Raw genomic sequence first — 13,480 nt, 5'->3', positions numbered from 1 at the left:
GTTATGAAACACAACTATAATGATTTTTTTTCATACCAGAGTAAATTCTTCATCCCACGTTCCCAGCCTGGAGCTGCGTTGAATGAGAAAGAAACTAGTGGATAGGATTATTAGTGTTTAGCAGCAATAACTTGAACCACACTTACTTTGAGTGGGCCATCTGCTGGCAGCATGGGGCCGATAAATTCACCCTTCAACATCATTAAACATTGTTGAATCTATTATTAAAGAAGAGTCCCTATAATTCAAGTCCTACTTATAAAAACCAGTTAAATGGATATGCATTGGTTAAATGGTTATTATTTGCTATTATCCTTCCTTACTGGTATCTATAGTACAGTTTTTCTTTTAGATATTTTGTATAATGTACTTCTTGTTACCCTATTTTTCCCGATGGAAGGCTGGTTGGATCAATGCACCATACTATTTGTAATTTCCGTTTGATTTTTTTCCCATAAGTTTAATTACACCATCTCTTCAATTGTGGTTTGGTTGATAATCATGGTCTTCATAGTTCAAAATGTTTGTAACCTTAAGTAGAAAGATTTGCACATACTTTTTTGTAAGATCGATTTAAAATGAATTTTTCATGCTGTTCTAGGCACTAATGTAGATTCATGAAACATTTAAGAACAGATTTTCCTCTTCTTTGTCCACGTACAGTAAATGGGGAAGAGAAAGGTGAATGAGGGGATCACAAGGCTATAAGGGAGCCTGCCAGATTTTCTATCCATAATGGGCAGGAATCAGTATCGTCCCTTACAAACACTCAATCATCCAAGTTTCCAACACGTTCTCAATTCATGGGGTGGGAGTTTTTGGCGGCTCACGGCATGTTTTCCAGCAGTGAAGGCAGCTTACCATATGGCAACTACGGCATTTGGCATGGCTGACACCTTCTGCCACCGGAGTTCACCACAGGGTTCACCATCGGAAGGACCGAAAAATCACGCCTGTGGGAAGGGCCAGAAAATCCCTCATCAAGTCATTCAATACAGGCAAACATAGGAAGCAAAAAATCTGCTCCCACATGGTGAATGCTTTTTAAAAGTGAAATTAGCATTCATTTGGCTTAACATGAAACATTTACCTTTAGGGACGCTGTGGTAATTGTTTGGAACCTCCTCCCTGTCCTCCTGGATCAAAACCACAGGTAAGATTTGGTGAAAGTTGCCCTAATTTGTTTCAAATCATTACAATTTTACAAAAACATTTACCAAAAAAAGTGAAAGAAAATATCGGAGCATCCTCCAGTTTATTTTGTAGTTGCTTATGAAGATGCAAGCTTAATTAGAAAATGTATCTGTTTGAATACCGCTACAATGTAATCCCAAGAATATTTTATGATGCCCCCCGCCCCATTGGTAACTTAATAGATGCACGAATAAAGCTAAATTCAAAACATCTGGGGTGGGATTCTCCAGTCTCCGACGCAGAAATCGCCTTCGGCAATCGGATGAGAATCCCCGTTTGCGATTAAATCAGGGGCGGCGCCACTTTCGCGATGCTCCGCTCCCTCCAATGCGGCGAGTACGCAGTATCAATGGCCTCAGGACATTACCCGAGCCCCTCCCCACCGATGCTCCGACTCCAACCGGCCGAATTCCCGACTGCGAGGGTCTCTCATGCTATTATTTGTCGGGAACTCGGCGTGGTGGCTGCGGACTCAGTCCAGCGCTGCCACAGTTGGGGTAGAGCCGATCTGCAGGGAGAGGGAGCTTCGACAGGGGCTGGGGGCACTGGTGGGGGGGGGGGGGGGGGTGGCGAGCCAGGCCAGAGGGGGTGTCACTATTTGGCAGATTGGGTCCACGTGCGGCCACGCCATCTTGCACAGCGCGGCTGCTGCAGGCCGCCACCGTGTGCATGCGCGGCCACGGACCGGCCAATTCCCCAGCCATATCGGCAGCTAGAGCCGAGTGCTCTGCAATGCCTGCCTGCTAGCCCCCCACCAAACGGAGGATCGGTGGCCGTTTTGCGCCGGTTTTTCAGTCGTAAAACACCACTGTTCCGACGCCGGCATCAGGATATAGCCTCAGAAAAGGAGAATCCAGCCCCTGAACTCCCATCCACCCTTTTTTTTGGCCCTGTGTTATTTTTAGCAATACAGATTAAACCTAATCCATTGCTGACTGTTGGATGGTTTTATAGTCCTAAAGCAGAACTCTAATGGAATTAATTAACTATATTCAAAACATGAGTTCATTATGCAGCTTTAAGGCATTCCGTTAATTTGCGATTGAGAAATAAAATTCTGTGCGATCCTTACTTTTGCTTTTTAATTTTAAGGATGGTTCAGATTACCAAAGCTGTTGGTACAACCAAATGAACAAGGCAGACAGACTTCGACCTCACTTTCGGGACCTGTTCGCTGATCAGATGTACTTGCCTCCGTTTCCCTATTCTCTAGTCAAAGGAAACTGGTTTCGTCATAGTCAAATCCATTCTTTACGTGGCTGCAGCAGACAATGTGTTAATCCTCTTTGGATTCCCCAGTGTTGCAAAAATCATTATGGCCCATATTGTCGAGGTAATGCTCAGAGATGACGCATGTGTCACAGCTCTATCGCCATTGTATTGTTTCATATATATGTACTGCTTTTGCCTCTGTTTGTCAGTGTTCCTTTTTGAGATTGAGTACATTTCCCTATAACTTCCAATCCTGGCACGGATATATATCATTGTCCCTTCACTGTTGCTGGGTCAAAACCCTGGAAATCCCTCCCTATTAGCATTGTGGGTGCACCACATGGATTGCAGCGGTTCAAGAAGACAGCTCATCACAACCTTCTCAAGGGCAGTTAGGGTATTATGGTGTTGACGCCCTCAGAAATGGTCCTCAGTGGCTGGGCCATTATCTGCAGTGCCTCGGCAATGGCCATCCGCATCTGGGACATGTCCCTCAGCGACTGGGACATGATGTCGAGGCAATGGTCATCACAGACTGATCCATGCCTTGGGCACCACCACAAGACATTGATGTCGTGCTCTAGGCTTTCCACTGCGGTCGCTACCCTAGCAGTGTTGGCCTCGGTACCATGCATTGTCGCCATTATCTCCTGCCTCCCTAGCCTTTGGAACTCCTCCAATGGCTGTGCACTCACTGAAATGTCGCTGACATCCACTCCTGAACCGCACTGTTGTGTCCTATAGTCTGCATCAGCTCTGGGATAACCTTGTCCAGAGGCTCAGCATCTGACTGGGACTCAGCTGAATCCTGGGATGCAGCAGACCTCCAACTGCTAATTGATTTTCCTGCCTCCACCTGATGTACATCAACAACTCTGTGGTGCTCACCAGATTGTTCCCCAGCTACCTGTCCACTAATGTCCCCTACTAAGGTGTGTGACTCTGTGCTGGTGGAAGGTGGGTGTGATAGCTGTGATGCCTTGATGGTGGTTCCTTCAGTGCTCTCCTCCGAGGTGGTCTCTTGGGTCGCAGGGGGTGGGGAAAAAAGCCGGATGGCGTAAATTGACAAGTATAAAAAAGACAAACTCCAGAAGCTATAGGGTTTATCTTGTTTGCTGACTCGGAGGAGAAGGAAGAGAAAAAAATTGAAGGAATCAGCTGACTGATTACCTGATGAATCACATGCCAAATCCGATGACTGAGGTGCCACGCTGTAACATTCACCGTGCATCTCACATCGCGGCATTCTCCCTTTTACAAAGTGTTCTTTGATCTCTGATTCGAAATGAGCTTGAAACGGCAACCCCAGTCAAGTTATTTGCCCTGATATAATCAAGAATTCATATTAGTTTTAGTGATCATAAGAAATAGCAGGAGTGGACCATTCTGCCCCTCGAGCCAGCTACACCATTTAATAAGATCATGGCTGATCTGATTGTGACCTTAACTCCACTTTTCTGCCTGCCAACTAACCCTTGACTCCCTTGTTGATAAAACAAATTTGCCTCACTCAGCCTTGAATATATTCAATGACCCAGCCACCATTGCTGCCTGGAGAAGAGAGTTCCAAAGTCTATTGCCCTCTGAATGAAAAAAAGTCCACATCCCTATTTTAAGTGAGAAACCACAACTGTGCCCACTAGTTTGCCACAAGAGAAACGTTCCCCCAGCATCCACCCATGAAGGCCCCTCATCGTATATATGTTTCAATAAGATCACATCTTATTCTTCTAAACTCCAAGGAATATCAGTCTAACTTGCTACTTTTCCTAAGACAACCCCTTCATCCTAGGAATCAGCCGAGTGAACTTTCTCTGAATTGCTTCCAATGCAATTATATCCCTCCTTAAGTAAGGTGAGAAAAGTTATGTTGGGAGTGACAGCGCCGGTGAGAAAATTAAACGTTTTGCGGGTGAAAATGGCCTTCACTGATAGTGAATCGTCAACCTGTTTTATACCAGGCCCAACTTTCTTGTCATTGATTTCAATGGAACAAAAATTATACAGTCTAAAACTGGCTGCTCATCTGCTGTGAATTTGTTCAAACTACTGGTTAAGGAAAATTTCAACACCTGTGACACAACAGTAAATGAATATATCTTCATTAAAACTTAGAACTATTACAATGAAATATTGAAACTGATAAGGAAGAACACTTCCACTTGTACTGTATTGCTAACAATTGCTGGTAGGTTGGGGAAAAGCGACAGAATTCTTTTCTTTATTGGCCAAGGCATAAAATATAAGAACAAGGAGACTTAGCTAGGACTGTATAAACCGCTGGTTAGGCCATAGATAGTGTATTGCGCACAATTCTGGTCACTGCAGTATAGGAAGGATGTGATCTTACTAGAGAGGTTTACAAGTATGTTGCTATGAATGGAGATTTTTACTATGAGAAAAGGTTAGATAGGCCAGGATTTTCTTTGGAACAGAGGATGCTGAGGAGAGATTTAATCAAGGTATACAAAATTGTGAGACTCTAAATAGAGTGAATAGAAAGGACCTACTTCTCTCAGCAGAGAGGTCAGTAACAACGTGGCATACAGATTTAAAGTTATTCACAAGATTAGAGGGAGGTTGAGGAGAATTGATTTCAACCAGAGGATGGTGAGGATTGAGAACTCATTAGTTGAAAAGGAAGTAGAGACAGAGGGTGGGACTCTGTGATCCTGAGGCTAAGTGTTGACGCCATCGGAAACGGCGTCGCGTTTCTCGACAGCGTCAACATGGCCTCAGGATCAGTAATTCTGGCCCCTACAGGGGGCCAGTACGGCACTGGAATGGACCACGCCGCTCCAGCTGCTGATCCTGGCGTGAACTGGGCGCCGCGGGGTCCGCACATGCGCAGTGGCATCGGCGCCAAAGTGCGCAATAGCTCTCTTCAATGTGCCGACCTCCGACGCAACATGGCGCAGGGCTACAGGGGCCGGCGCGGAAGAAAGGAGGTCCCAGCCGGCCCGCCGATTACGGGTCAGGCCACATAGGAGTGCCCCCCAGGATCGGACTCCACCTCCCCCCCCCCCCCCCCCCACAGGCCGCGCCCCCGACCCTTCCACGCCGAGTTCCTGCCGGCTGAGAGCATGTGTGGACGGCGCTGGCGGGACACGGGTGTTTTACGACAGCCGCTTGGCCCATCCTGGGTGGAGAATCGCCGGGGAGGGGGTCTCAGTAGAGCGGTCCCCGCTCTGCGGAGAATCGTGTCCTGGCTTTGGGGCGGCGTGGCGCGATTCGGCCGGTCACGGGGATTCCCCGGCTGAGAGAATCCTGTCCAGAAACTTTCATGTTATGAAATATACTTGGATATGCAACTGAAATGCTGGCTGGAATTTTGCAGTGATTCACGCCAGCGGGATCTTCCCGTCCACCAAAGACTCAACCCCGACTCGGGTTTTCTGACCGTGAGGGGTGCATTCAACGGGAAATCTCTTTGACAATGGCAGGACATGAAGATCCCACCAATGGCGAGCCACCCCCACCACCACGAAACATGTGACGGGTTTTGCAGAAAATCCCACCCAGCGCTGTAACCAACAGGGTCCCAGATAAAGAGCTGGGAAGCTGAATTAAGCCAAACAGCTCTTTTTCAGCTAGCATAAGCACAGTGGGGGAAACGCCCTCCTTCTGTGCCATAGATTTTCTGTGTTTCTATGTTGCAAATGGAGTATTCTTGATTTTCTGCACTTCAAGGTCCAGTCCTCAAACTCTTCCTTAATACAGAAGGTTTACTTTGTGACTTTATTATTTCAGTGTGTCCTGGAGGAATACATTCCCCTTGTAGTTCTCATGGGAGTTGTAATGATAGAAGACTTGGAAATGGAACGTGCCAATGTTCAGTGGGGTTCAGTGGAACAGCCTGTGAACTGTGTGAATCAGGCAGATATGGACCAAGCTGCAAAAGTACGTATTACAACCAGCTCAATGTATTTGGACATGCTTCAAGCTAAGTTCTTACTTTCGTTTTCTATTTTACAACTGATAATTTAGCCTACAGTCCCAAATGCATAACTTAGTTTGCCAAAGAGTTTCTGAAATGTTTTTCTGTCACTTGTTGAGGCTTACTGGGCGGAATTCTCCAACACCCCGGCGGGTCGGAGAATTGGCAGAGCGCCATGCAAATCACGCCACAACGCCCTGACACCGGGACACAATTGGTCGGCGCAGCGCCGGTCGGGGTATGCGGCGACTCTCCAGCACGGGCTGGCACGCCGATTCTCCGGGCTGGAGGACCGAGCGGCCATCAGCAAAAAACCGAGTCCCGTCGGCGCCGTTCTAACATCCTCTGAGCCAGTGGGACCTCAGCGTTGAAGGGTCCGGGTGCGGCCTGTTGGGGAGAGGGAAAGTCCGACCCCAGGGGGGGGCCTCCTTAGTGGCCTGGCCCACAATCGGGGCCCACCGATCTGTGTGCCAGCTTCTCTGCCCCCCAGCCTCCTTTCCTCCGCACTTGCTCCTGTAGCCCTGCGCCATTTGGCATTGGGGCCGCCGCGGGGAAGAAGGCCACTGCGCATGCGCTAGCTCAACTGCGCATGCGCGGACCCCGCGCCGCCGGGTTCAGGCCGTGATTGGCAGCTGGTGCGGCGAAGGCCACTCCAGTGCCGTCCTAGCCACCTGTCGGCCGCAGAATGGGGGTCCCGGAACGGACGCCGACACCGGTGTAAAACTATCGCGTTTTTACTCCGGCTTCGGCACTTAGCCGCCCATTGGGAGAATCCTGCCCCTTATCTTTTAAACCTACTTGCTCAAATATACAGAATTAAAGCAGTTTTACAAGACCACACACTGAAATGTTATATTCACATGGATCATTCAGCTCAGAGCAGTATTTCAGCTTCTGTACAAAAGTTGCCAAGTGATAATGATACAACTATTTGGGACCTCTGAAAAGCATTTGCTTACTATCTTGATGGTGACTATGACTGGTCTCTTCCTATTACAATGTATGACTTGGGCTTGACCTGGATTTAGTCTTGTGAAGGGAACTATTGTGTTTTCAAACGTTACCTGTTTAAATCACACAGAATGTAATTGCACAAAAAATGGAATCTGTGATGAAGGAATTTCTGGTGAAGGAACCTGTTTCTGCAGAGAAGGCTGGATAGGAAAATACTGTGAAACAAGATCTGGCAAGTCATTTTAATTCTCTAGAGATGAAATTAATATTGAGCTCACTAATTAATGATATCACATGACATAATGTCATTGTGCCTTAGCTTTCTGGTTATCTATAACATACACTGATGCAAATCCATTTTGAATATATATGGTTTCATAACTTAGCAAAACTAAAGGCAGATGAAGTTTAATTGTTACAATAATAGACAAATGACAAACTTCATTTCCTAAAATTAACTCAACTGATAAAAAAAATAGTTCTGATCAAAGAATTGCTGAATTTTTGATGTGAATTGCATTGTACCAATTGAAAGTGTATTTTATAAACTAAATTACAAGTAAATGAGTATAGTTTTCACTCTTCTAATGCTAGCAGTAAAGTCAAATTGCACCAATGTTATTGTTAATATTCATAGACAGAGGAATGAGTACTTATAAGTACTAGAAATAATGGCCCCAATTTTGCACTCAGCAGCAAAGCAAGAGCACTTGTCATTGAACTCGAGGAAAGATGAACTGAGACTCCTGGAGGACTCAATAGCAAAAACCTTCATTCCTTTAATATGTAATGGAGGTGCAGTGATGTCATCAAATTGTCCAAGCAACCAATCTCATTAAAGAATTCACACAGACAGCCAACATCTGTGCTTGTGCTAAACCCTGAAGGTGCAGTTAGATTCAGAGGGCCAGTGGCGTCGATTGCTGACAGTTTTTAATGAAAAACCCTGCTACAAGGGCGGCACGGTAGCACAGTGGTTAGCACTGTTGCTTCACAGTACCAGGGACCCGGGTTCGATTCCCGGCTTGGGTCACTGTCTGTGTGGAGTCTGCACGTTCTCCCCGTGTCTGCAGGGGTTTCCTCCGGGTGTTCTGGTTTCCTCCCACAAGTCCCGAAACACGTACTTGTTAGGTGAATTAGATATTCTGAATTCTTCCTAGGGTTTTCACAGTAACTTAATTGCAGTGTTAATATAAGCCTACTTGTGGCACTGAGAAAGATTATTATTAATATTAATTATGAGAGATGTGGGTTAAAATAATGTATCATTGAAACTAAAATAAAAAATGACAGAATACAAAGCAGCAGCTGCAAGAATAAAGTGGTTGGTGTTTCAAGGGTGACATTCTTAGACCGAAACACCAAATCATTTTCCTTTGATAGATGTTTGATTAACCTCCTGTACATCAGTGTGTGATCTTCATAAAGAGAAATATCTGCCTCCATTTAAAATCTCATCAATTTGTGTTTCACATGTTCATAGCACAGATAGTGGCCATGAATTCGTGCCCGTTTCGGCCGTGAGCTCAAACGGCCACGCGGACACAAGATCACCCGAGTCCCGGAAAACTAGAATCTCGCCTGCTAGATCTTGTTTTCCGATTTTCCTGCCCATCACCAGTGATGTAACTAGGTTCCCATTGAACCTTGTCACTATACATTTTAATATAATTAGCAGGCTTCCCACCATATAGTCCTCCTACCTTTGGAACAGCTCCATCTATGAGATTTACAACTGCTTTTAACAATCGTGAAGCAGTTGAAAGGAACCTGCCAGGGGCAAACAGGTAAGTAGAATCTGTGAGGAGAGAGGAGCATGCCCAGGAGTGCCCTGACACTGCCCCCTGGTACCCTGGCACTGTCCCCCGGCACTCCCAGGGTGACACAATTGACTCAATGACAAGGGCTGGCCGTCTGGGGAGCTCCCTTCGGTGGAGTTACCCTTGTACGTGGGAGGGGATAAAAGACGCCCCAATCTCACGACTCCCAGCTGCCAGCTTTTTTTCAGCATTGTCCCATCAGTGCGACAGCATTTATTTTTCAAAGTGTTTAAAAGAATGGCGGAAAAAGCCGGAAGTTCTGCTGGCGAGCTACACGTCGTCTTTCTCGCCTGAACCAACACTTTGGGGGAAAAACGGAAAATACCACCCAGTGTCATTTAAACAAAATAGAGTTCTTTGCTAAAATCCATGAGGTATCTTTCTGGTAGTAATATGTGTCTATATTTTAGCAGCTCACATTAAACCGAAATTTCCAACAATTGTCGCATTCAGTAACTATAGTAAGTGCCAATTGTCTTTGATACTGGATGAATTCAAATGGAAAAAAATGTTATCAAGGAATTAAATTATGTTGACTTAAGATCTACATATAATAGTTTAAAATCTTATTGACTTTATTACATGGATGAAAACACAGATAGCATCATATTGGCTGATGATTTATCACACTGAATAGGAGATTGAAGTTGGTGTCTTTTACTTTTTGATGAATTTTGCATAGTACTTTTGCAGTGTACACTTCAACCTTGAAGAACTGACAGGATTTCTTTCTGCTTTTTTTTGGAAATAGCTGTAAAACCAGTATGTTCTCCAAAGTGTGACAAGAATGCTGTTTGTAGAAATGACAGCACCTGTGAGTGCAATCCACACTATGAAGGTGACGGAAGAAAATGTACAGGTAAGGACGAGTACTTCTACTAAGCTTAACAAGTATATTTGTAAAATCTGGCCTTCATAATAATATGTATGCAGTTCAGATTGCTTGGCCCCAAAGTTATGCTTTGTGCTGACAATGGATGAACACTATAATTCCTCTTCTCAGTATTATATTGAAGGCATTAGCATAGTTATTTCCGAAGGTAAAACCTTTGCTAATGGATTAATTTTAGATGAAATCTTCATAAATTGACCTCTGTGTCATTTCTGAGTTTCAGTGTTATAGAATACTTTGAATTTTAACACCATAGGAGGTTGTAGCACAGAAGGAAGCTGTTTGGGTCAGTGCCTCAATGCCAATTATTTAGCTAAAGTGACCAGAAATTAAGTCCAGAGCCTCATTTATTTTCCTGTTTCGAATGTTCATCCACTTTTCCTTTAAAGGAAGCAGTGGTATTTGCCTCAAGAGTTATCCATGGCAAAGTATTCCTGTGTAAAGACATTTTTCATTCATCACTGTCACACTCTTAAGGACGCTTTTAAACCGATGGCCTCCCTTGTTGGATCTGTTAAATGATAAAATTACACAGACTGATCAGTCCATCATCCCTGTGCTGGTGCTGATTGTTCCACTGGAGCCATTTACAATAATCTTACTTCCCACATTCTTAATTAATAGTTCAATTGAGAAACTGCCAAATTCAGGGTGTTGCCAAAGACTTCAGTCGTGAGGATAAATTGGAAACGTTAGGATTGTTCTCCTTGGAACTGAGGTGGTTAAGAGATTATTTAATAGAGGTTTTCAAGATGAGACATTTTGATAAAAGTAGATGGAAGAAAAGTTGTTCCCTCTAGTGAGCTGGACAATAACAAAAAGTCAAGGAACAGAGCAACCATTGACAAAACTAGAGGAAAGACCTGGAGAATTGTTTTCACTGAGAGTTGTTGACTCTCCTGAAGTGGTGGAAGCTGATAGCATAAGTAATTTTAAAAGGGAGTTCGATGGGTACTTGCGGATGAAGAACATAAAGGGTCAAAGACTAAAAGCAAATGTGCGTGGCTAAAGATGACTGCTCTGTCAAAGATCCCATGATGGGCTGAATGGTCTCCTTCTGTGCTATAAACTTCTATGATTCAAAATATTGCGGCGGTTTTCAAAAATCTTTGGTCTGCCAGGTCACCCAATTCACAAGGTGAAAAGGTGAGCAAAGTCAATTGTTCAGGCAACAGATGGGTGGGATGTACTGCCCTGCCACATGGACAGAGCACACCTACAGGAAATCTGACTCGAATAAGTCCAAAAAAGGCTTTTCAAAGTACAACAAGGGTCATTTTTAAAATATCGATTGAACACCTGTTATAGAAATTGCTCAGTTTTGCTTCCAGTATCAAGGATAATCCGGCACATTCTATAACAGGCAATTAAACCAGACCCTAGTTGGCTGAAAAGATAAAAGTAAATGCTGGAACATGTTTTGGTTGGCCAACACTGTTAAAGTCTGATTATGATTAGAAACAGACATTTTATGGAATAATGGAAGTTGAGATTCATGCTACAATAAGATTTAATTTAGCAATTAAATTGATAGTTGCTTGGTAGTGCAGAACATGGGTATTTCTGAAAAAAGGAAGATGCTGTCGAAGCTTTTCACCTTGGAATCATCAAGCTAGGCACAAGAATGCTAACTTTGAAGAGGAACAATTTTTACTGCATAATAAAAGGGGTGCTGATTGGTGGGCAAGTCAGCTTTGATTGGTCAAGATGTTTTCATGGCGAATGCACCAAGGAACTATTGTTCCCCATGCTTCTGTTCATTCAAAATAGGTGTATTCCTTTTGTCTGCAGAGGACAGTTAGCTGCATGTACACATTAGGTACCATTTAGCAAGTGTTAACCCGGTTGATAGTCTTAATTTGGTTGTTAGACTCATTTTTAGCTCACTCTGGATTGTTCAGCAAGTGCTGTTGCCCAATTACGGAATCAGATCCAGTTTGATATTATGGCTGGGATTTTCCCGGTGGGTATATTCTGAATTTTTCCAGCGTGGATTTGTTGAGAATGGTTAATACTGATTGTGAACAGTCGAAGGAACGTGCTATAATTTTTCTCAAGCGGTATAAATTGTTTTTTGCTTTGATATGTGGCATCGTTGATGAGAGCAAGCCACACAGCTTCCACAGCACGTCTCTTTTCTGAGCAATTGAATCTGTCTTGTTGACCTTGCTTGAAAAAAACTGGAAGTGAAGCACATTCATTAATGTGGTAACTTTATGCATAGTGGTTGACAGCTGCAAGAACAATAATGGAGGTTGCCATCAACATGCTACCTGTATTCAAAGAGGGATTAACGTAACCTGCACCTGTCAATCAGAATATGAAGGAGATGGCTATGTCTGCAGTCCCATAGACAGGTGTGTCGATGGCAGAAATGGTGGATGCAGCGAGCATGCAATATGCATCAACATTGGACCAGTAAGTGCAAATGTCATGAGGACTGCTTTAAAATGAAACATTTCCTGCACCAAAATGCACGGTTGGAATCATGGAGGGTAATTTCTAACTTGGAATTCAGTCCAAATTGTTTTAGCTGTGTGCACAAAAAGCTCTTTATGTGTTGTGTTTTCTATATTGGACAGTATTAATAAAAGAAAAATATTCAGTCTATTCTTTAGAAAAGGATCATATTTTTGCATGCAAACTGCTAACAGTCAGCCACCTGCCTGCTAATTAATGTCATACGTTTGGAATAAAGTGAACAATTTTAAGGCCACTAATTGACAGACTTCCTGCACAAAAAAGTCATCTTTACTATCAAAATACCTAGGATAGACTTTGAGGATAATAACCAAGAATCTTCCCAAGTTAGTCCTACTTACCCATCCTCTATTTGAAGGAAAACTAGGAGATGCTGGTCATGTTTTGAAAGCAGTGAAGAAAACACTGCCCATCAAATAATTTTGGCAAGAAAATACTTCCGTTTGAAAAAAAAGTCAAAAAAGGTATGAGTCATAAATAACCCACTTTCCAAAATTACTTGGAGAAGTTTTTTAATTAGCTGGGATAAGATATGTTTGTCTGAAATTCCTGGGCCAGATTCTTCGTTTCTGAGGCTAAGTGTGGAGGATCTGTGGCATTTTGCGTGGAAAAAAATCGTTGCCGCCCTCTCACCGATCCGGCAACCGGTGAGGGGCTAGCAGCCACGCCACGTAAAATGCCCGGTTTCCACAAAATAAGCGGCCAAAGAATTGCCGGGTCTGTGGCCACGCATGCGCAAGACGACGCCCTGCAGTGGTCATGCCGTAAAACATGGCGTTGGCCGTACGCGGACCCGACCTACCGGGTAGTGCCCCCCAGGCCACCATCTCGCCACCCCCCCCCCCCCCCCCCCCTGGCCACCCTCCCAACAGTGCCCCAACCCTCGCGGAAGCCCCCCTGGCCAGCAGCACGGCTCCCGCCCAACTGTGGTGACGCTGGATACAGTCTGCAGCCACCAGGCTGGTTTCCCGCATGGCTGAGACCACAAGT

At 44.5% G+C, this 13,480-nt stretch overlaps 1 protein-coding gene across 1 annotated transcript in view; it reads left to right on the top strand.

Annotated features, from left to right (window-relative positions):
* stab1 (stabilin 1) overlaps positions 1-13,480 on the top strand; it is a 324,671-nt gene that overhangs the window by 257,170 nt on the left and 54,021 nt on the right. The window contains exons 54-59 of the mRNA XM_038812582.1: positions 1,097-1,153; positions 2,287-2,527; positions 6,157-6,306; positions 7,425-7,529; positions 9,869-9,976; positions 12,234-12,427. Coding sequence (XP_038668510.1) covers positions 1,097-1,153; positions 2,287-2,527; positions 6,157-6,306; positions 7,425-7,529; positions 9,869-9,976; positions 12,234-12,427 — 855 coding nt within the window. The remainder of the gene's footprint in view (positions 1-1,096; positions 1,154-2,286; positions 2,528-6,156; positions 6,307-7,424; positions 7,530-9,868; positions 9,977-12,233; positions 12,428-13,480) is intronic.

The sequence above is a fragment of the Scyliorhinus canicula genome, chromosome 11, assembly GCF_902713615.1.
Source record: "Scyliorhinus canicula chromosome 11, sScyCan1.1, whole genome shotgun sequence".
NCBI classification, from domain to species: domain Eukaryota; kingdom Metazoa; phylum Chordata; class Chondrichthyes; order Carcharhiniformes; family Scyliorhinidae; genus Scyliorhinus; species Scyliorhinus canicula.
This window is presented reverse-complemented; position numbering and strand designations above follow the sequence as displayed.